General features: G+C 38.7%; 1 protein-coding gene across 4 annotated transcripts in view; it reads left to right on the top strand.

Annotated features, from left to right (window-relative positions):
* Positions 1 to 16,221, top strand: part of ATAD2 (ATPase family AAA domain containing 2) — a 46,002-nt gene extending 29,781 nt beyond the window's left edge. For all 4 annotated transcript variants that reach the window (XM_070748258.1, XM_070748257.1, XM_070748256.1 and 1 more), the window contains exons 18-28: positions 157 to 343; positions 2,669 to 2,854; positions 3,276 to 3,411; positions 3,502 to 3,698; positions 5,106 to 5,265; positions 6,234 to 6,356; positions 7,510 to 7,647; positions 10,756 to 11,139; positions 12,977 to 13,110; positions 14,371 to 14,499; positions 15,562 to 16,221. In XM_070748258.1, the coding sequence (XP_070604359.1) occupies positions 157 to 343; positions 2,669 to 2,854; positions 3,276 to 3,411; positions 3,502 to 3,698; positions 5,106 to 5,265; positions 6,234 to 6,356; positions 7,510 to 7,647; positions 10,756 to 11,139; positions 12,977 to 13,110; positions 14,371 to 14,499; positions 15,562 to 15,615 (1,828 nt within the window). In that variant the 3' untranslated portion in view covers positions 15,616 to 16,221. The remainder of the gene's footprint in view (positions 1 to 156; positions 344 to 2,668; positions 2,855 to 3,275; positions 3,412 to 3,501; positions 3,699 to 5,105; positions 5,266 to 6,233; positions 6,357 to 7,509; positions 7,648 to 10,755; positions 11,140 to 12,976; positions 13,111 to 14,370; positions 14,500 to 15,561) is intronic.
* The last annotated feature ends 6,137 nt before the right edge of the window (positions 16,222 to 22,358 follow it).

Below are 22,358 nucleotides of genomic sequence, written 5' to 3'. Positions count from 1 at the left end.
TTATTATTTTGATTTAAAAGTAGGACTTGAATATTTACAATTTGTTAAGTAAAAATAATTACTTGAAGTTTCAAGCTGATCTTGGATTTTACATTATTGAAAAGGTAATATGTGAATTGAATTTGGAGCTCCTTGTTTCCTTTTTTCTTTTGACAGAAATGCTTATCATCAACCAACATCTTGCCGACCAAGACTCTTAATTAGTGGGAGGCCAGAATATGGACAGGCCTCTCATTTGGCTCCAGCAGTTATACATGCTTTAGAAAAGTTTCCTGTTTATACACTAGACCTTTCTATGCTCTTTGGTGTCAGTTCCAAAACCCCTGAAGAAACATGTGCACAGGTATCCTGTCCTGCTTAGTTCTTTAAGTAGTTTTGGTTCCAATTAATAATAATAATTTATTAGATTTGTATGCTGCCCCTCTCCACAGACTGCCTTTATAAGTCAAGGTCTACTATAAACATTTTCCGTATTTCTGTGGAGAATATCAACCTTGGAAACAGATGCTACCTCTCTTCCACGGGTTACCAAGATAAATTTCCAGGAAGTAGAAATTGCTTCTTCCTGAATATTTCAATATGAATGGATTGGAGTACAGAGTCAGTTTTTTCATTTCTCAACATACACTGTTTGCTTTTTCCAACTTCTTAGTAATTCTGCCTACAATCTAAGAGGGCAGAGGCTGGAGGTCGGAGAATTTGTTTCCTCCATGCCAGTCTTTTGTCACATCAGGGTCATTTTGACTGAAATCCAGACAATGTCTGTTGGTTGTAACTTGCCCAGTCTATTTTGCAAAATACAGTGGTACCTCTACCTAAGAACGCCTCTACTTACAAACTTTTCTAGATAAGAACTGGGTGTTCAAGATTTTTTTGCCTCTTCTCAAGAACCATTTTCCACTTACAAACCTGAGCCTCTGAAGCTATAACCAGAAAAGGCAGGGAGAAGCCTCCGTGGGGCCTCTCTAGGAATCTGGGAGGAAACAGAGCCGGAAAAGGTGGGGAGAAGCTTTCATGGGGCCTGTCTAGGAATCTCCTGGGAGGAAACAGGGCCTCCACCCTCCCTGTGGTTTCCCCAATCGCATGCATTATTTGCTTTTACATTGACTCCTATGGGAAAAATTGCTTCTTCTTACAAACTTTTCTACTTAAGAACCTGGTCAGGGAACAAATTAAATTTGTAAGTAGAGGTGCAACTGTACTATCTGACTTTAAATGGAAATTCAAATTCCAAAAATCGTGGCTATCTTCCACAATATTTCAAAACAAAGATTCATTTCCATCCTTCAAGCTTGTTATTTTCAAGAACAAGACAAAAAAACTTGAACTTAGTTGGCCAAAACAAGCTAGCTGATAAACCAAATAAGTGAGAAGTAGAGTTATTTGAGAAATGTATCTTTAATGTTAGCCAAGAGTAAAGCCATAATCTTGGGAAATTGTAGGTGTAAATTCCTTAGAAGGCTTAATTGACTCACTATGACGCCAAGTCTCTTTAAAATGCTTCATTCCCATAGCTCTACTTCTGGACCCAGTTGCCTTTCTTAAATTTTATTTATTTATTTATTTATTATTTAGATTTGTATGCCGCCCCTCTCCGAAGACTCGGGGCGGCTCACAACAAGATATGACAAATCATAAATAATTCAGATAGCTTTAAAATATTTAAAGATTTAAAAGAACCCCATATACTAACAGACACACACACAAGCATACCATGTATAAAATTGAACAAGCCCGGGGGAGGTATTTCAGTTCCCCCATGCCTGACGGCAAAGGTGGGTTTTAAGGAGTTTACGGAAGGCAGGAAGAGTAGGGGCAATTCTAATCTCTCGGGGGAGTTGGTTCCAGAGGGCCGGTGTCGCCACAGAGAAGGCTCTTCCCCTGGGGCCCGCCAACTGACATTGTTTAGTTGACGGGACCCGGAGAAGGCCCACTCTGTGGGACCTAATCGGTCGCTGGGATTCGTGTGGCAGGAGGCGGTCCCGAAGATATTCTGGTCCAGTGCCATGAAGGGCTTTAAAGGTCATAACCAACACTTTGAATTGTGACCGGAAATTGATCGGCAGCCAATGCAGACTGCGGAGTGATGGTGAAACATGGGCATACCTAGGTAAGCCCATGACTGCTCTCGCAGCTGCATTCTGCACGATCTGGAGTTTCCGAACACTTTTCAAAGGTAGCCCCATGTAGAGAACATTACAGTAGTCGAACCTCGAGGTGATTAGGGCATGAGTGACTGTGAGCAATGAGTCCCGGTCCAGATAGGGCCACAACTGGTGCACCAAGTGAACCTGGGCAAACGCCCCCCTCACCACAGCTGAAAGATGGTTCTCTAATGTGAGCTGTGGATCGAGGAGGACGCCCAAGTTGCGGACCCTCTCTGAGGGGGTCAATAGTTCCCCTCCCAGGGTAATGGACGGACAGATGGGATTGTCCTTGGGAGGCAAAACCCACAGCCACTCCGTCTGAAACTGTTCTGCTCTCTTACCCTTATCCATAGTCTTCCATGCATTTAAAAACTTGATTTCGTTAACTCAAGCCATCATCATTGGCTATGTCATGATTTCTAGGGGAATATAAGTATAGTTTAAATTACAATCTGTTAAATGCCTAGATAATTAGTAAAGTGGACAACTGCATTTTTAGTGATGAAAATGTCTTTTTCTAGTTGATCTGTGAAGCTAAGAGAACGGCGCCAAGTATAATATACATTCCAAATATTCACATATGGTGGGGAACGCTTGGACACACATTGCAAGCCACCTTTACTACACTATTACAGAACATTCCATCCTTTGCTCCTATTTTTCTTCTTGCAACATCAGATACACACCATGAAGCTCTGCCAGATGAGGTATGTACAGTTTGTTCATGGGATAATCCAGGGTACATTATTGTATCTGATTTTGTCCTTATCTAGCAGAACAATCAAGTTTAGGATAAGGCAGTTGTAAAAATCCATCCTAATTCATACCTTAATGTAGGATATTTTTTTTAAAAGTGTATACACGCTCATTCCTGCCTCATACTTAAGTGGTGCTTGCTTATCAAAAACTCTGTTGCATTATTGCAGCAAAGATTAATACTCTATAATAAACTGCTAAGTTGGCTATTTAATGCTCCCTAATTTTGTCAAAATGTCTGCATGAAGCAATAAGTTCAGTAGTTCTAGAATATTGAGAGGCTACAGATATAGTCATTTCAGTTACCCTTTAGTTTTTGTTTTATACATTATTTCTCTTCTTAATTTGTTTTCCATGATGCATCTTTTTTAGGTAAAGGAATTATTTGATGATGGTTTTGGAGAAGTTTTTGATGTTCCTTTGCCTGGTTTTAAAGAAAGAAGAAAATTCTTTGAGAATTTAATTCTCCATCAAGCAATTAAGCCACCAGTGTCAAAAAAGAAAGCAGGTAGATGTGCTGCAAATACCTTGGATAAAGTTTATTGTAGGTGGATTTGCAAATAGCTTGCACGTCTACAAATATGTTTTCTTTTTTAAGTTTTGCAGGCATTAGAGGTATTGCCAGTAGCTCCCCCACCTGAACCACGGCAGCTGACCGAACAAGAGATCAAGCAACTCGAGGAGCAAGAAGAAGATACTCTACGTGAACTCAGAATTTTTTTAAGAAATGTGACACACAGGCTTGCCATTGATAAACGCTTCAGAGCCTTTTCAAAACCAGTTGATTTAAATGAGGTAACAAGTTTCAAAACAATTGTTTTCTTCTCTTGTACAATCCTGAGTGCTATGATTGACAATTGTTGATTATATTAAGTTTGAAATTTGCCAAATGTTGCTGTTAAATCAGCGATTTCCATCTTTGTGGCTCAACTGACCAGCAATGGTGGCGAATGGCATGGGGGGTTGTGTGTGCGATGCCACATTCACAAATGCATCTTTGCCTGCATACTCACCCATCCACCACTTCTGCTGCCCAGTTCTAAATGGCCTGTGTCCTGGCACTTGGCTGCAGAGCAGGGGTAGGGGATCACTGTATCATACAGTTATAACTATCAGAAAAGTAATGAATGCAGTCAAAACTGCTCGAGGTGAATGCTGTAAATTGTAAACATTTTAAAATATCAAAAATTGAAAGCAATTTTGGGATGTGTGCACTAAAGGCATCAAGAGATCTCAGATTATTAAAAGTGTTCTCTCTCCCTCTGTCGCTTTCCATAATCTGGCTGGCTTTTTCTCTTTCATTCGCTAGCATTCCTTGCTCTTCACTTCTGCCTTTGTCTACTCTTTTATTTCTCTTTTTAGAACTTCTTGTTCATAGATTGAATGTTTTTCTCTCTTCTCAAAGGAGTTTAGTCTTGGAAATTGGAGAAGAAAGGGATTTTGGCACATGCTTTATATATCTCCTTTCAAAACATAAACATAGGAACTCAAATATGTCTCAGTAGAAAAACTTGTACAGTTCTTGATTACTGTTTTTCTGACAAACTATATGCTTGACAGACATTAAAAATGACAAAGAACTTTGGTCTGATCCTGCAGGATAGTTACCCAATGCTTGTCCTGTTTTCTTCTGTTCTCTTTTATTCATTTTTTATATATCTTATGGGCGAGTAATTTTCCTTGTGGTTAGAAACTATAGGGATCATAACCAGTGATAAAATTATTCCAATTGAATAGGAGAATTACATTTCTCAACCAGTTTGAGAGGCAGGCAGGCTTCTGAATGAAATAAATGCCTTCAGTTTTGAGGGATACTATAAGATACTCCTTTTGCTTCTCTCCTCTTAAAATGGAAAAATTGTCCTGATTGGAGAATACTCTTTTAAAAATTGATTGCATAATAGTTTTTCTGGAAGCTGTTAAATGGGAACTGGAGTTATATTTTGCCCATGAGCCTCCTATTCTCCCAGGGTGCCATATGTAATTGCTTACTTTTCCAGAACTGTGCAGTTGACAAAGATTTTTGTTCCCCCCACCCCCAAAAAAATTTGAATACCAAATATGATCTTTAAAATGTCATTCAGAAGCATTAATGCCAACATTTTCAACATCAACCATTCTTACAACATATAGAAATGTAAACTTATTTTACTCCTGGAGGCAGATAATATATTCAGGCTTTTTTTTAATAATGCTCCGTAGGTACCAGATTATGTCACAGTTATCAAGCAGCCGATGGATCTTTCAACCATTATTTCAAAAATTGATCTTCACCTGTATCTGTCTGCCAAAGATTATCTAAAAGATATTGACCTCATCTGTAGCAATGCGTTAGAGTACAATCCTGATAAAGATCCTGGAGGTAAGCCTTAATATTTATACATAAGCAAACTGATACAAGTAGTCTTCGACAACCACAATTAAACACAAAATTTCTGTTGCTAAGTGAGACAGTGGTTAAGTGAATTTTGCCTCATTGTTTTCTTGCCACAGTTGTTGCGTGAATCACTGTAATTGTTAAATGAGTAACATACTATATTTTTCAGAGTATAAGACACACCGGAGTATAAGACACACCTTAGTTTTGGGGGAGGAAAATAGGGGGCGGGGGAGGTATTCATCTTGCTAGCACCCTTACTCTGGTCAGCTTCAGCACATTATTTTATCCTTTGGTTTAGGGGTTCAAAAAACATTATTCAGAGCAAGTAGCAATGATAAAAAGTCTGCAAAGACTTAGTGTTGGGGAAAAAAACCTTCAGAGATAGTAGCAATGAAAAAACCCACAAGCCGATTTATTCTATAAATTAAGAGAATAAGATGCATCCAAATTTCCAGCCTCTTTTAGGGAGGAAAAAGGTGCGTCTTATACTCCAAAAACATGGTAGTTGTTAAGTGAATCTGCCTCTCTCATTGATCTTACTTGTCAGAAGATCCTAGTGTGATTACATGGGCTTGAGATACTGCAACCATCATAAATATAACACTTGCCAAGGATCCAGATTTTGATGGCGTGACCATGGAGATGCTGTAATGTAATTGGGAGAAAAAATCATAAATCACTTTTTCAGTGCTAGTTTAAGTCACTAAACTAACTTTGTATGTCAAGGACCACCTGTATATTACGTTAAATAAGCAGATGTTTTAAAAGCCTGTAGTACCCAACTTGTTCTCTATCGGGTTAAAAAAGAAGGAATTAAGAGTAGTGTAACTTAAAGCTAAAATTGTATTATTAAAATGTATTAAATGTTACACTAACTATGAAATATTCATAGACTTTTCTGTGGAACTACTAATTTCATGACAAAGTATTTTCTTGTCTTTTTGTTTTAGATCGTTTGATTAGACATAGAGCCTGTTCTCTCAAAGACACAGCCCATGCCATAATAAAGGAAGAAATGGATGAAAATTTTGAACAACTTTGTGAAGAAATTCAAGAATCGCGCAAAAAGAGAGGTGGATTTTCTCACGATAGTTATAATATGATTTTAACAGTCATATTATATAATAATATTTTACATTACTATGACTGAATTAGAATGATTATACTTGCACATTTTCTATATATAAAAAACATTTCAGGCTAGGAAACGTAAAAGCAATGGCAATAGCACTTATATACCGCTTCACAGCATTTTACAGAATCAGCATCTTGACCCCAACAATCTGGGTCCTCATTTTACCCACCTCAGAAGGATGGAAGGCTGAGTCAACCTTGACAATCAAACTTTTGGCAGTGTTGTGACCCGCCAGCAGTCTGCAGAACTGGCAGCAGAATCAGACAGCACGGAGGCTGGGGAGGAACATGGGCCAGGCCTGGAGGCTGGAGAAGGCTTGGTGCCAGAGGCAGAGATCCAGCCTGGGCCATCTAGTATGTCTGTGCTGACTCCAGAGCTGACACGAGCGAGGAAGAACGGGGGGAACCTCTTCCCAATGCATGCATGCACAGAGCTGCCAGAAGGCAAGAACAGTTGAGGAAGAAAAGGGTTATTCAGCAGTAAGGCTTGGAGATGATTGGCCCCTCCCATAGGACATAAAAGGTGGGCAAACGGATGTACTTCTCGCAGGAAGCAACTTGGTTCAATTCTGGTTGGTGTAGCTCAGCATCTCTGTTCTGACTCCGTGTTCTGTTTGGCTTTGCAAAGCTCCTTGCCAGTTAGGTCTTTGGCAGCATGTCAAGAGAGATAACGGTTGGTTCTTCTCGGCCTTCTTCTGAAAGACTGTGCCAGACTTTGGTGGCAGACTTCTGTCTCGCTAATTAACATTGTTTGGGATTTATTACAGCTGTGAATGAACATAATTCATAGCCGTGGAAATTTAAAAAAGGAGGATTTGGGGACTATGTTTGTGTTTTATGATTTAACAGGAAGCCTAGGACAGAACAAGCAGAATTAGCCTGCAATACTGCATTCTTACCACTATGCCACCACAATATGTGATGCTTTTCTGCCACAATCCCTGTCTTTAGAACGTGGTATCATTGCCACATGTATTTGTTGTACACATGTATTAGAATATGTATTAAAATAATTCAACGAAGTGCGTAATGTATTAGAATAATTCAATGAAGTGGATAAAGAATTCTTATAATGTATTTTTACTTTTAAAGGTTGTAGTTCTTCAAAATATGTGCCATCCTATTACCATGTCATGCCAAAGCAAAATGCCACATTGGATTCTGAATGTGGTGAGAAGATGAAAAGGCCACCAATACCTCTGGATGCTAGTTCTCCCTTCATTCCTAATGGTGAGTGCTAATTTATCTGGTGTTGCATTGTAATCCAAGAATGGGCGTGCTTGAATTTTCTCTTACTGTCTATTTTTACTAATCATTAATTTAATGGATCATTCTTCTTCTGGTTTCTTAACCTGTAACTAGAGGATGTGTGAATGTTTTTTATCACCCACATCTACTCATACCTTACTGATGCCATTCTGGAATCATTTTACTATTTAGTCACATTGCAAACGACAACAAAAATTGTTACTGGATTGCTTTTTTCTGGTTTCTTTCTTGAAAGGCTGTCTTTTTGCCATGTGAATAATTTGAGAAAGGAAATTGACCCTTAAACTTTTAAAGTTCTTTCACCCTATAAGCATTTTATTCTGCATGAATATTTGGTTGCTGGTAGGTTGTGCTTCCTCCCAAAAAACACCCATTTCTTAAATCTTTATATTCTTTGAAAATGTGCAGGTAGTCCTTGATTTATGACCACAATTGAGCCCATAATTTCTGTTGCAAAGTGAGACAGATACCCATTTTACAACTTTTCTTGCCACAGTTATATGATCGTTAAGCAAATATTGGCATCCCAAGATGGACTTGCTTGTCAGAAGGTCGCAAAAGGAGATCACCTGACTGGGACACTACAGCCATCATAAATATGAATCAGTTGCCAAGCATCTGAAATTTGATGCACATGACCTTGGGGATGCTGCAATGGTCATAAGTGTGGGAAAATGTATTGGATTTTTATGCTGCCTCTCTCCAAAGAAAATGTTCAGAAGTCACTTTTTTCAGTGCTGTTGTAATGTTGAAAGGTCACTAAATGAACTGTTGTAAGTTGAGGACTACCTGTATACACCTGATCTTAAACTAAAAAACTAAGAAGCAGAATGTATCTGCTGAATGTATATGGAATGTATCTGGTTCTTTTAGAGAATGTAAAAGTTCCTTACAGGCTTGTTTGCTTATTTGTTTGTTTGTTTAATTAATCTATATGCCGTCCAACTTCCGAAGGACTCTGGATGGTGTACAACATCTAAAAAAGACAATTTAAAAACAATTTAAAACCCAATTAATAAAATAATACAATCTTCTTGTGGCCAGATCTGGAGCTGTATCATGTGATCAAGGGCCCCAGGCCTGCTGGCAGAGCCAGGTCTTTTAAAGCTTTCTGGAAAGCCAGTAGGGTGGGGGCAGTACAGATCTCAGGTGGTAGTTAATTCCAGAGAGCCGGTGTCGCCATAGAGAAGGCCCTCCCCCACAGCCTTGCCAACCGACACTGCTTAGCCGGTGGGACCCAGAGAAGGCCAATCCTGTGGGCTCTAATCGATCGCTGGGAGCTATGCGGCAGAAGACGGTCCTGAAGATAGTCTGGTCCTAAGCCATGTAGGGCTTTATAGGTGATAACCAACACCTTGAATTGTGTCCAGACATGGATTGGAAGCCAGTGCAGCTCACGGAGAATTGGTGTGATGTGGGTATACCTAGGTGCGTGGCTGCATTCTGGACTAGTTGAAGTCTCCAAACACATTTCAAGGGTAGCCCCATGTAGAGCACGTTACAATAATCAAGCCATGATTTGCTGTTAAAATCTGTTTTCTTTGTGTTGGATGTCATATTCCCGGGGGGGGGGGGCATCAACCCCAGTCTCCCCCCCTGCTAAGATCTCATGGCAAAAGACTAGCTCTCCTTAGACCTCAAAGTGACAGTTGCAGCCTTTCTTCAATTACTTATTCTGACACAATGCTTGGTTATTCAGTCAAGGAAAGGTCAAGGGACTTCCAAGCTGCAAAAGAGTTTTGCAAGCAGCTGCTACAGCAATAGCTAACGCGTAGTATTCTTCTGGCAGTTGTAAAATAGCGACATTGCACAGCCCTTTCACAATAATTAGTTGCGGTCACCTTGATGATGGCGTTGATATTCAGGAATGAAAACATTAACATAACAGCCTGTATTTTTCCATCTGTTATGCCATTTTGTTCTGAAAATCAATTTGTGTATTAGAAATGAATGTTTTGGTTGGAATGTGCTTATATTGGAATTTAACTGCTCTAATAGGTGTAGCACTTTTGTGTGGGGAAAATGTTTCCAACGCTGTTGTAACACAAAGAAGGAATCTATATCTGGATTTCAACTTTTCTGGAGAGGGACAAGAAAATATTTCAAGCAATGGGATGGAGAATTTTTAAAGTTCTGTTTTAAGAATTTTTAAATGAATTTTCTGCTTTCTTGCACTATTACAGTATTGGTAGTGTTGTAAGCACATAATTCTTCATATTTTCTTTGAAAAATGCATAAAAATGAATAGGAAACTAGAAACTATAGTTTGAGGTGCTTTCAAGAAGACAGGGTGTCTGTCTGTTGTTTGTTTCTTATTTTACCCTTCTTCCAAATTCTCTTTAAAATATATTTCATTAAAAATGTCTTTGTAGTCATATGCTAACCCTAGAAATGACACCTATAAAGCATGCCACTACTATATATCTTTGAAAGATATGAATCGTTATCTAAACCTTTATCTAAGGTTATTTAAGAGCCTTCTTTCTATGTGGGGGCCACGGCCTTCTCGAATCAGCTCCTCCCAGAGATTTGCACTGCCCCCTCCCTCCTCGCCTGCCGCAAGAGTCTTAAGACTCACCTATGTCCCCAGGCTTGGGGCAATTAGGTCTTGGTCCCCTGGCCAATGAATGTGATGCATTCATTGAGATCTGAATGGGTATGATTGTTTTTTTTTTAAATATTGGGATTTTAGGTTTGTAGTTTTAATTAAATTACATTTGTCTTTTATTTTACTGTCATATTAAATGCTGTAAACCGCCCTGAGTCCTCGGAGAGGGGTGGCATACAAATATAATAAATAAATAAATAAACAATATCTACATTTTTTTCCCAGACGAGGAAGATGTTCAGATTCAGGTCTAGCTTCTTACAGTTATATCAAACTGTTTAAATTAATACAGCAGAGAAGGCAAATAGACTTTTTATGTGCAAATTCAGATGCAGATTTTTTTTAATCTGTAGTAATATAAATAACATGGGGGTTTCCTATATTATTCCCCCAAACTTATTCTCAATTTGTTAATCTTAAGAGAAGGAAAAAAATAGTCAATTTGTTTGTTTTTAATGTAGCATTATCAAAGAAAAGACTAAGAAGGAAGAGTCGATGGTGCCTGGGCAACCTAGCTAAGCGGAAAAAGATTTTGCACTTCAATAAGGAGAACAAAGCTCCAGGAGAAGAGCCAGATGAAGCAGAGAGTGACGGAGAAGAATGTATGGAAAATAATAACTCCAGTATGGAGCAGACTGAAGTTGAAATGACACAGACGTCTCTGGATGACGCTGTGCCTTCAGAGCAGTATACCAGTATATCTGATGCTGAAAATGAGCCACCAGCCATTCACAAAGATGCTAAATGTAAATTTGAGAAGAGCAACAAAGATGCTGAACTTTCAGAACCAAAAAAAGGATGTAATGGTGATGCAGCAGAGCATTCATTAGATAGGGATGCTAATGGTGAGTGGAAAATGTCAACATTTAATTTAGGGCAGTGGTCCCCAACCTTTCTGGCTCCACTGACTGGCTATAAGGGGATCGTTTCACACGTGTAATCTAGATTCCGTACATGCCAGATGAAGCTTTGTGCCTTTGCTCACTGCTTGCATGACCATGTGCCGGTCCATGAATGGGGTTGGGGACGTCTGCTTCAGGGATAGTGTTTCATTCCACCTCACATTCTCTTAAAACATTGTAGTGCACTCTCCATTTTGGTGATTCTGCCAGCTAAGTTAACAATGTTAATAATATAAGTTAATTAGCTTCATTCAATGAAATTATGATTATTTCATTGCGACAATCAATGTTTGGTTTGTGGGGTAGTGACAGAACAGCAGATAAAGAAAAAAAACAGCATTCTAAAATCTTTTGCTTTGAAGTGATTTTTATTGCATATATGATGATCAGCATGTGGCCCACTTAGGTAGAAGACCTTTCCCAAAAAACTGCTAATACAGAAATCAATACCTGAATGATTGAAAAGGAAGCTCTAGGACAGTGATGGTGAACCTTTTTTCCCTCCAGTGTCGAAAGAGTGTGGGAGTGTGCTATTGCATATGTACGAGTGCCCACACTCCTAATTCAATGCCCGGGGAGGCGAAAACAGCTTCCCCTGCCCCCCAGAGGCCCTCTGGAGGCTGGAAGCGGCCTGTTTCCCAACTTCTGGTAGGCCCATTAGGCTCATGTTTCACCTTCCCCAGGCTCCAAAGGCTTCCCTGGAGCTGGGGGAGGGTAAAAACGCCCTCATCCCCCCAGAGACTCTGGAACGCAAAAATGCCCTCCCAGGGCCTCTGTACTATGAGCCAAAAATCAGCTGGCCAGCATACATATGCACGTTGGAGCTGAGCTAGAGCAATGGCTCGCGTGCCATTTGGCACCTGTGCCATAGGTTCACCAATACTGCTCTAGGAAAAGGGCATTTTTGGTTGGGAATCCCTAATACCCTCATTTGTTGACTGTAGAACACTTCTGAATTCTTTTAGTGAAATTTGGCAATAGTGTGGGCAGATTTGGTGCCAAGGTTTTAAGAAATGGTATCACAATATGTACCCCAGAAGCTTGATCCATATGGTCTAAAAAGCTGACTTTCTAAAACTCTATTTTTAAGTATAGATTGTATTTTCCGGAGTATAAGACGCACCTTAATTTTGGGGTAGGAAAGTAGGGAAAAATTATCTGCCTACCAGGTGTTCATCTAACTAATCCTTAGTCTGGTCAGCTTCAGCACATTAATTTGCTGGTTTTGATAATTTTTATCCCCTGATTGGGGATAAAAAACTTCCTAAAATACTTCAGCTCTCTCTTCAGAGAGAAACAAGGAGAAAAAACAGGCAAAGAAAAGCTAGCAAAGCTTCACTCATTACCACCTTGTTAGGACTGAAAAAAGTTTAGTGAAAGTCACATTTGGAGTTAAGCCACACCCTCATTTTCAGCCTCTTTTAGGAGATAAAAAGTGTCTTATACTCCGAAAAATACCAAAAATCACAATGTCATCAAATGGCTATTTGTGGTTCCCTAGGATGCCTGTAGGCCAAGATATAACCCTGATATTTCAATATTTTCCACCCATAATAAGATAAGATAAATCATCTCAATGATTATTGGATGTAACCCATATATATTGTTAGGCTTCAAATGTGATATTATTATAGGATACAAGATAGACTAAACTATTCTATAGGAACTCTACCACTAGATATTACTTCTAAGCACCACAAGGCTTAATTCATTTACTATGCAGTATATTCCTTACATCTTCTAGCGGCAATAAATCCTAGTTTTCCTTTTATTATCCTAGATATATGTATACTTCGTATGACCCGTGCAAGGCGTACACAGGTCGAGCAGCAGCACCTCATAAATGTCGAGAAAGCCATGGAAATTCTGACGGAGCAAACACCACCACTCATTGTGGATCAAAGCAAGCTGAATGTATGTTTTAGAGAGAACATGTTACTGAATTGACAGTCTTCCTTCTCCATTATTCGCTTTTGTGTATCTTAATATAGTTTATACCTGAGTGCACAATGTCTTGCCTTCTGTTGTGTGCATGGGGATGGATGGGTCTTTTTCCCCCTGGATAATTTATAGTGTTAAATCTGCTAAATATTACATCGCTATTAGGTCAGAGTTTGTAATAATCATAAATGGAATATAAATTATGCTATGTATTTTCTGTAGCGTGACACTTTTCAGCTCATTGAATTGAAATGAATTTGTACTCAAACCAGAATAATATTTTGGAAGTTACAAATTAAGATGCTAAATAGTTAAATAGTTTTGAGAACGGTGAACAGACAAAATAGCTCAGATTTACCAATAGCTTCACTGTAAGATCATAAAGAAAACCTATTTTATTTTTAAAATGTCCTGTTATTCTATGTAGGACATTGCCTACTCTCAAATATTCATGTGTTTTAATTTTGACAGTTGGCTCTCATGAGCAATAATTTTTTTAATGGTGTTTTGGTTAAAAATTCAAGATCTGCTTATTCATCAATATAGACTTATCTTCTACTATATTCAAAATACATGTATTTTTAAAAAGTATTACTCCACATACTTATTCATATTTAAACCAAACTGTGGCCCGGGTGGGGGACTGTACAGTATTTTGGCACTGAAAATTCTTATCTGTATGTATGGAAGTACGAGGATCGCCCAGAAAGTAATGCACCACTTTTTTTTCTTCAACAATTATTTATTGAACACAATGAAACTTGCACACAAGAAAGAATGATGTTTCTTCTACATGCCCTGTCAGTACCGCTCCTTGTTCTAATGGCCTCACCCTCTGTGCCCAGCAACTAACTGTACTTCTGTCAACTGCAGATTCTCCATAAACTGTACACAAATGTTTGTGAATGTTCCCAACTGTTTCTTTCTCTGCACTGAGAAATTCATTGATGACATGCTGCTTGTAATGTACATCACTTACAGACGCCATTTCAAAATACTGCTGCAGCTACGCTATCTGTCTGAAGAAATGCAAAATTTACACACGCACTTCTGACAATTCAAATAATGCATACCTAAAGTTTCGTATTCGTACCATTAATGTAAGCTGAGAAAAAAAATGTGGTGCATGGCTTTCTGGATGACCCTCGTATAACCAGCCCCGTAAAGAAAATGATTTAAATAATTGCTTGGTCTTATTTGAAGGAATAACTAGCAGTAATCTGTTTTTCACAGAAATTATTGGATGTGGTTGTTAAGAAAAGTGGTGACTATACTATACTTCAGTTGGAGAAACTCTATGCCTTACTCAGTCAGTGTATTTACCGACATCGGGGAGACTATGACAAAAGCAAATTGATTGAGGTACAGTGTTTTTCATGAATGTGTTCTAGTGATAACTTAAGTCTGCATGTGAATATATATTTCTAGTATTCTCTCATAGTAGATACCAATGTTTGTATTGCATTTTATTGCAGCTCTCCTATTGTAGTGCATAGTCTGTCATTTGAAGAAAAAAAAAGTCAAGAGTAATTTATACATATGCATTTATTGAGACATATGATTCCAAGTTTGTCATTTTTTATTTGGAGGAAGCATGTGTCAGGCCCAGAGTCATTATGTGAAGTTAGATGCTTTGGCCTGCCACAGTTAGCAGCGATGGGGAAACAGGAGGGGTGAGACAGAGAGAGAGAGATTGATACCACCACACATTCCTTTACGCAGAGTCCAAGGTCAACTGAATAAATGAAGATGCCAGTGAATCCCTGCACTGGATTGGTCCACATGATTGCACTTGTGAGCATGGGGATGTGAGGTGAACCTTAATCTGGATGGGGAACTGAAGAGAAATTCAGTGTTGGAATGACGGCCACGAATTTATTTATTATTTATTTATTTATTCGATTTTTATGCCGACCTTCTCCTTAGACTCAGGGCGGCTTACAACATGTTAGCAATAGCACTTTTTAACAGAGCCAGGCTATTGCCCCCACAATCCGGGTCCTCATTTTACCCACCTCGGAAGGATGGAAGGCTGAGTCAACCTTGAGCCGGTGATGAGATTTGAACCGCTGACCTTCAGCTGCCAGCAGTTTGGCAGATCGAATCTCAATAGGCTCAAGGTTGACTCAGCCTTCCATCTTTCCAAGGTTGGTAAAATGAGGACCCAGATTGTTGGAGACAATATGCTGACTCTGTAAATTGCTTAGAGAGGGCTGTGAAGCGGTATATGTCTAAGTGTTAATGCTAAAAGATAAGAAAGGAATCTGGCCTTGAAGGGCAATAGAAGATAATGACTGCTTGCCCCACTAAACCACTGCAATACAAAACTACAATTCAAAACTATACTTCAACAGTAGAAGAAAGTTACACAGCTAATTAAAGTGTTGTTTGATTGTAGCTATGTATTTTCTTGTCCATTTTCAGGCAATGACGAGAGAAATAGCAGCCTTCAAGCCATCCGATTTAATAATTTCATAATATTTTCAAATTCCTGAAATCCTTTTGGAAATGAATGTGAGACCAAATATGATACATGCACAGTAAGTTTTAACTAATGTAGCATTTCTAGATTTTGACACACGCGGAGGACAAGCCTTTTAATATATCAAAAACAAGAATTACAGAAGGCAAATGAATGGGCCAATGTTCCGGGCAGCCTTTCTACTGCGTGCTTGCTTTTTCCTCCTTTGTGGAACTGAACCTCTTACTATCAGGATCTAATGAAGCAGCCTAATCTGTCAAGCTAATTACATAGGGGGAGTGTTGATCTTTTGAAAAATACATAAAAGTTTTCTGTAAATTAAATAAAAATTAATTTATCCCAATGCTGTTTAATCAAATCATGTATATATGTTGAATTGAATGTGATGTTTAACTGTATCATCAAATTGCTTTTGACTGGAGATGAGAGTTTTGGTTCTATTAGCTCAATTGAAGTCGCATTCGTGGGGCAGGGGTTGGGGGGGTTGGCACTAATTTCTAGTGCTAATATTGTTTGTACAATCTTTCTAATGGTCCAAATGTTATGTAATATATAAATATTTTAAAATTGTAACGGACAAAATAAATTACTTCTGATACTAATTATAGATTGCATTTTTCCCCCTGTTACATGTATTAGTTGCAACCTTAACCCCCCAAAAACATTTGTCGAAGATTAAAATAATCACTGTTGTTCCTAGATTGGTACTGAGGAGAGCTCCACATTGTGCACTTATGGAGATTATGCCCATTGACAGCTCCAGATATAACTGTTCCTTGCAAATGCAGGTGACTGAAAAGTCACCAGGACTGGGGATACTACAGGACAAGTAGTCCTTACTTTACAGCCACAATTGAGCCACGGATTTCTAAATAAATCCCCCCTTTCCCTTTCAACCTTTCCTGCTACAGTTCTTAAATGAATCACTAGAGTTATTAAGTTAGTAATATGGTTGTTAAGTGGACCTGGCTTCCCTATGGACTTCGCTTGTCAGTAGGTCACAAAAAGGGAATTCAGGTAATCGCCGGATGCTGCAACCGTCATAAATAAGAAACCGTTGACAAGCATCCACTACAGGGATGCTACAACAGTTGTAAGTATGAAAAACAGTCCTATCTACTTATTTTCAGTGCCTTTCTAACTGGTTACTAAGTATTAAGAACTACTTGACATGAAATGTTCTTCCACTCACCATTATTATTTTCACATGAAAAACCCTCGGAACTCTTCCTTAGCTTTCACGCTGAAATTTCCAGTATGTTGGCTAACTGTATAACAGATGTGACCCCAGATGTTTGAAAGCTATGAAAGTTGCCCATGGGAAATGCTAAAGAACCTTTGTTTTCCATTATCACGTGCCTAGCAATCAATAGTCTTTAATCTTCAAAACTTTTCTTCAAGGTTTATTATTAACTATAGCTTTTGATTTTGCCCTCTGTGGCTTAGCAAAAAAAAGTTTATGTCCAAATCTAGGTTTTAAATAAGCTGGGATCTGCAACTTTGGGAGCTCAGCATAGTAGGAGTTCGCTTTAAACCAGGGTGGAATCTGATTTAGATCAAGTCAATTGAAATCACCATGTAAAAGCTTGATTTAAATCAAGTCGATTTAAATCATATTTTTTAAAGAGTAGTTGTCATCTCTGTCCAGCAACAGCTCTTCCTCTGACTCACTGACAGTCCCAATATTGCAGAATATATAGCTCAGTGGTGGGTTGCAACCGGTTCTTAGAACCAGTAGTGATGGCAGGAGGCTCTGCCAACCTGCTCAGGACACTTCTGGCCATTAATGGTGACCAAATTAATTCAGAACCCACTACTGCATCCACTAACCCACTGTGCAGTTTTTCTCAGCATTCCTATCATCCTTTTCCTCCCACTTAGGACTGTATAATTGTAACTGGTTGCTTGTATGCTACGATTTTTATTAATATTGATTGTTTCTTCATTGCTTATTTGACACCTATGACAATCATTAAGTCTTGTACCACATGATTCTTGACAAATGTATCTTTCTTTTACATATGCTGAGAGCATCTGCACCAAGGCAAATTCCTTGTATGTCCAATCACACTTGGCCAATAAAATTCTATTCTATTCTATTTTATTCTATTCTACTGATATAGCCTCATGTTATGTAACAGCTCCATTCCATGCTGAATAAATGAAAATTATTGACGTATCTTAAAACTACCTTTAGATGGATTTTTACTCCAAAAGCACTGTATTAAAATAAATTTGATTAAAAAATTTAAAAATCCTTTTTAAAATTTAAAAACCTGATTTAATTTTTTTTAAATCTATTTTTATTCTTGCTTTAAATTGTTTTTATAAGCTAAGTAAAATAGTAAATTTACATTTGGAGCACATAAGTGTAATTCGTTGTGTAATATAATCTAATTGGATGGATAACTAGAAAAGTGATCTCGGGATTAAAAAAAAAAAAACCTCAGCTGCAAATGCCATCATTTGGATCATCGGGGATGAGAAAACTGCCAAGATTGTGAAGCTTTCATCATTCATACACACACACAAAAACAGCTAAATTTGTACAAGATGCTAATCCAAAACCAAGTAAATAACTCAGGTCAGCATATTTGTGTATAATATCCAGCTGGAGCCTGGCTTTTCTAAATGAGCCACGTTTTAGAGCTAGACCGTTCCTCCAGCTCCTGGCACTGTCCTCACGTTAATTATTCAGAAAAATGTAAAATATTGATGTGTAACATTGCAATCCAGTTTGCATCTAGAATGAACGGTGGGCCCTTTGTGCCACAAATGGCTTTTTGGAGTGTTGGGGCTTTTGTTTTTTCCTGGGCACCATTCTTTTGTAGTGTTGGAAATTGGCTTTCATAATGTACGCCACTCAGCCATGAGGAAGCTATAAAATTTCATAATGTGTGCAAAATACAACATGCATGCAAAATACTGGAGATGATTGAAATGGGAGTAGCTTGGGTCAATTTCTCTCCCACCCCATTGCAAATCGTGGCGTGGTAAAAATAACAATGTATATGTGTGTGCTAAATTTATTTATTTATTAGATTTGTATGCCCTTATCTGAGGACTTGGAGCGGCTAACAGCATATAACAATACAGTACAACGGCAAATCTAATTAAATTTTAAATTACAATCTAAAAATGCAATACATTTAAAAACAATCATACCAGTTCAATCATACAATGTATATCTCATTTCAACAGTCAGGGGGCTGAGAACTAATTGCCCTAAGCCTGGCAACATAGGTGAGTCTTAAGATTTACAGAAGGCAAGGAGGGTGCGAATCTGGGGGGAGCTGATTCCAGAGGGTTGGGGCCCTCACAGAGAAGGCTCTTCCCCTTGACTCCACCAAGCGACATTGGCTGGCTGACGGGACCTGGAGAAGGTCAACTCTGTGGGACTTAATCTGTTGCTGGGACTCATACAGCAGAAGGCGGTCCTGCAAGAAATCTGGCCCGATGCCATGTAGGGCTTTATAGGTCATTACCAACACTTTTAATGGAAACCAGTTGGCATGCGGGAGAGCTTCAGTCTGATGCTCTTCAGATGACCTGACTGACAAAATCCCCTCAAAACTCAGGAACATGGAGGGAACACCCACGCAACAAGCAGCGAGCAAATGTCTATGGAGATTCTCAATCATCTACAGATGAAACTCAAAAAATTAGAATATCGTGCAAAAGTTCATTTACTGTATTTCAGTAATGCAATTTAAAAGATGAAGCTAATATACAGAACCACACCAATCATATTTGAGAATTGATATGGCTTGGATTAATAATGCAAACATCAAAAAAGTATAGATTCAATTGAAATAGCACCCAATGCCTGGGCAGACCACAATCCCATAATAATGATGAAAAAAAATGATAAAAGAAAGGAGTTAAGAGATGGACCTTAAATATCAAATTATTACAGGATAAATAAGGAAATGGATTTATTCATGAAGGAAAATAAGAAACAACCTACCACTACACAAAATTTATGGGATACTTTAAAAGCATACATAAGGGGTATTACATTAACTTATACTGTAAAGAAAAGCAAGGACAAATGGCAAGAGCATAACCAAATAATACAGCATATTAAACATTTGGAATATGAACTCCAACGAGATCCAAAGGAGGATAATATATATAAACGACTAATGGAACCAAAGCACAAATTAAATTTAGTGGGACAGCAGGAATATATTAAAGTTAGGAAATTAGTTAATCAAACATACTTTGAATAAGCAAATAAACCCTGGAGGTGGTTAGCGTACAAAATAAAAGGTGAAACTAATATATATGAGAGAGACTCATTACATGCAAAGCAAGATAGCTCAAGCCGTGATTTGTCATAATTGTGATGATTATGATTATTATAGCTCATGAAACCTCCAAATCCACCATCTCAGAAAATTAGAATATTATCGTGTCAGACTAATCTCATTGAGTTCTTTGACTATGTCACAAAGGTGTTGGATCAAGGTGGTGCCGTGGATATTGCCTATCTGGACTTCAGCAAAGCCTTTGATACGGTTCCACATAAAGAGCTGATAGATAAATTAGTGAAGATTGGACTTAATCCCTGGATAGTTCAGTGGATTTCAAGCTGGCTGAAGCATAGACATCAGAGAGTTATTGTTAATGGCGAGTATTCTGAGCAGAGAGAGGTTACAAGCGGTGTGCCACAAGGGTCTGTTCTGGGTCCTATTCTTTTTAATATGTTTGTGAGTGACATAGGGGAAGGTTTGGTAGGGAAGGTTTGCCTATTTGCCGATGACTCTAAAGTGTGCAATAGGGTTGATATTCCTGGAGGGGTCTGTAATATGGTAAATGATTTAGCGTTACTAGATAAATGGTCAAAGCAATGGAAACTGCAGTTTAATGTTTCCAAATGTAAAATAATGCACTTGGGGAAAAGGAATCCTAAATCTGAGTATTGCATTGGCAGTTCTGTGTTAGCAAAAACTTTAGAAGAGAAGGATTTAGGGGTAGTGATTTCTGATAGTCTCAAAATGGGTGAGCAGTGTGGTCGGGCAGTAGGAAAGGCAAGTAGGATGCTTGGCTGCATAGCTAGAGGTATAACAAGCAGGAAGAGGGAGATTGTGATCCCCTTATATAGAGCGCTGGTGAGACCACATTTGGAGTACTGTGTTCAGTTCTGGAGACCTCACCTACAAAAAGATATTGACAAAATTGAACGGGTCCAAAGACGGGCTACAAGAATGGTGGAAGGTCTGAAGTATAAAACGTATCAGGAAAGACTTAATGAACTCAATCTGTATAGTCTGGAAGACAGAAGGAAAAGGGGGGACATGATCGAAACATTTAAATATGTTAAAGGGTTAAATAGGGTTCAGGAGGGAAGTGTTTTTAACAGGAAAGTGAACACAAGAACAAGGGGACACAATCTGAAGTTAGTTGGGGGAAAGATCAAAGGCAACATGAGAAAGTATTATTTTACTGAAAGAGTAGTAGATCCTTGGAACAAACTTCCAGCAGACGTGGTTGGTAAATCCACAGTAACCGAATTTAAACATGCCTGGGATAAACATATATCCATTGTAAGATAAAATACAGGAAATAGTAAAAGGGCAGACTAGATGGACCATGGGGTCTTTTTCTGCCGTCAGTCTTCTATGTTTCTATGTTTCTATGTTTCTATGTTTCTATTACATGCCATCAATAAAACAAGGATTGTACCAGTAGTGGGTTGCTACCGATATAGCAGAGGATAGTGCGCCGATAGCACATGGTGCGCTGTGCATGCAGCTTCAATTCTCTTGGGTATGCGTGTGCTCCCCCAGCATATTTTTACTTTGCATGCACATGCAGCAGCAAAATCTCACGGGGCGTGCGCATGAGAGATTTGGGGGTTTTTTTTGCTTCTGTGCATGCGCGGAAGCCAAAAAACCCCTGAAATCTCTTGCGTGCACGTCCCTTTGTAAGATTTCAGTGCATTTTTGCTTCTGTGCGTGTGCAGGATTGTATATAGAACAATATCAGACCTCTGAAAAGTATAAGCATGCATATGTACTCAGTACTTTGGCCTCCTTTTGCAGCAATTACTGCCTCAATACAGTGTGGCATGGATGCTATCAGCCTGTGGCCCTGCTGAGATGTTATGAAAGACCAGGATGCTTCAATAGCAGCCTTCAGCTCTTCATTGTTCGGTCTCATGTCTCTCATCTTTCTCTTGGCAATGCCCCATTTTTGGAGGTCAATCCTTGTTTTATTGATTACATGTAATATTCTTAATTTTCTGAGATGGTGGATTTGGGGGTTTTATGAGCTGTAGCCCATAATCATCACAATTATGACAAATCACAGCTTGAACTATCTTGCCTTGCATGTAATCTCTCATATATTATGTTTTGCTTTTTAAGTTGCGTTACTGAAATCAACGAACTTTTGCACAATATTCTAATGTTTTCAAGTTTCACCTGTAGGTCAGTGGTCTCCAACCTTGGCAACTTCCAAGACTTGTGGACTTTCTTCCTTCCCTTCCCCTTTCCTCATCTTCCCTTTTCCTCTCCTCCCTTCCCCTACAGAGGAATCATTGAGTCTGTCATTTGCACTTCTACAACTGTCTGGTTTGGTTCTGCAACCCAAGAGGACTGACACAGAGGAGAATCAGAACTGCAGAAAAAACAATTGCTGCCAACCTGCCTTCCATTGAGGACCTGTATACTGCACGAGTCAAAAAGTGGGCTGTGAAAATATTTACTGACCCCTCACATCCTGGACACAAATT

This window comes from Erythrolamprus reginae, chromosome 3, assembly GCF_031021105.1.
Source record: "Erythrolamprus reginae isolate rEryReg1 chromosome 3, rEryReg1.hap1, whole genome shotgun sequence".
NCBI classification, from domain to species: domain Eukaryota; kingdom Metazoa; phylum Chordata; class Lepidosauria; order Squamata; family Dipsadidae; genus Erythrolamprus; species Erythrolamprus reginae.
The sequence above is the reverse complement of the archived record's forward strand: the minus strand, read 5'-3'. Positions and strand labels throughout refer to the sequence as shown.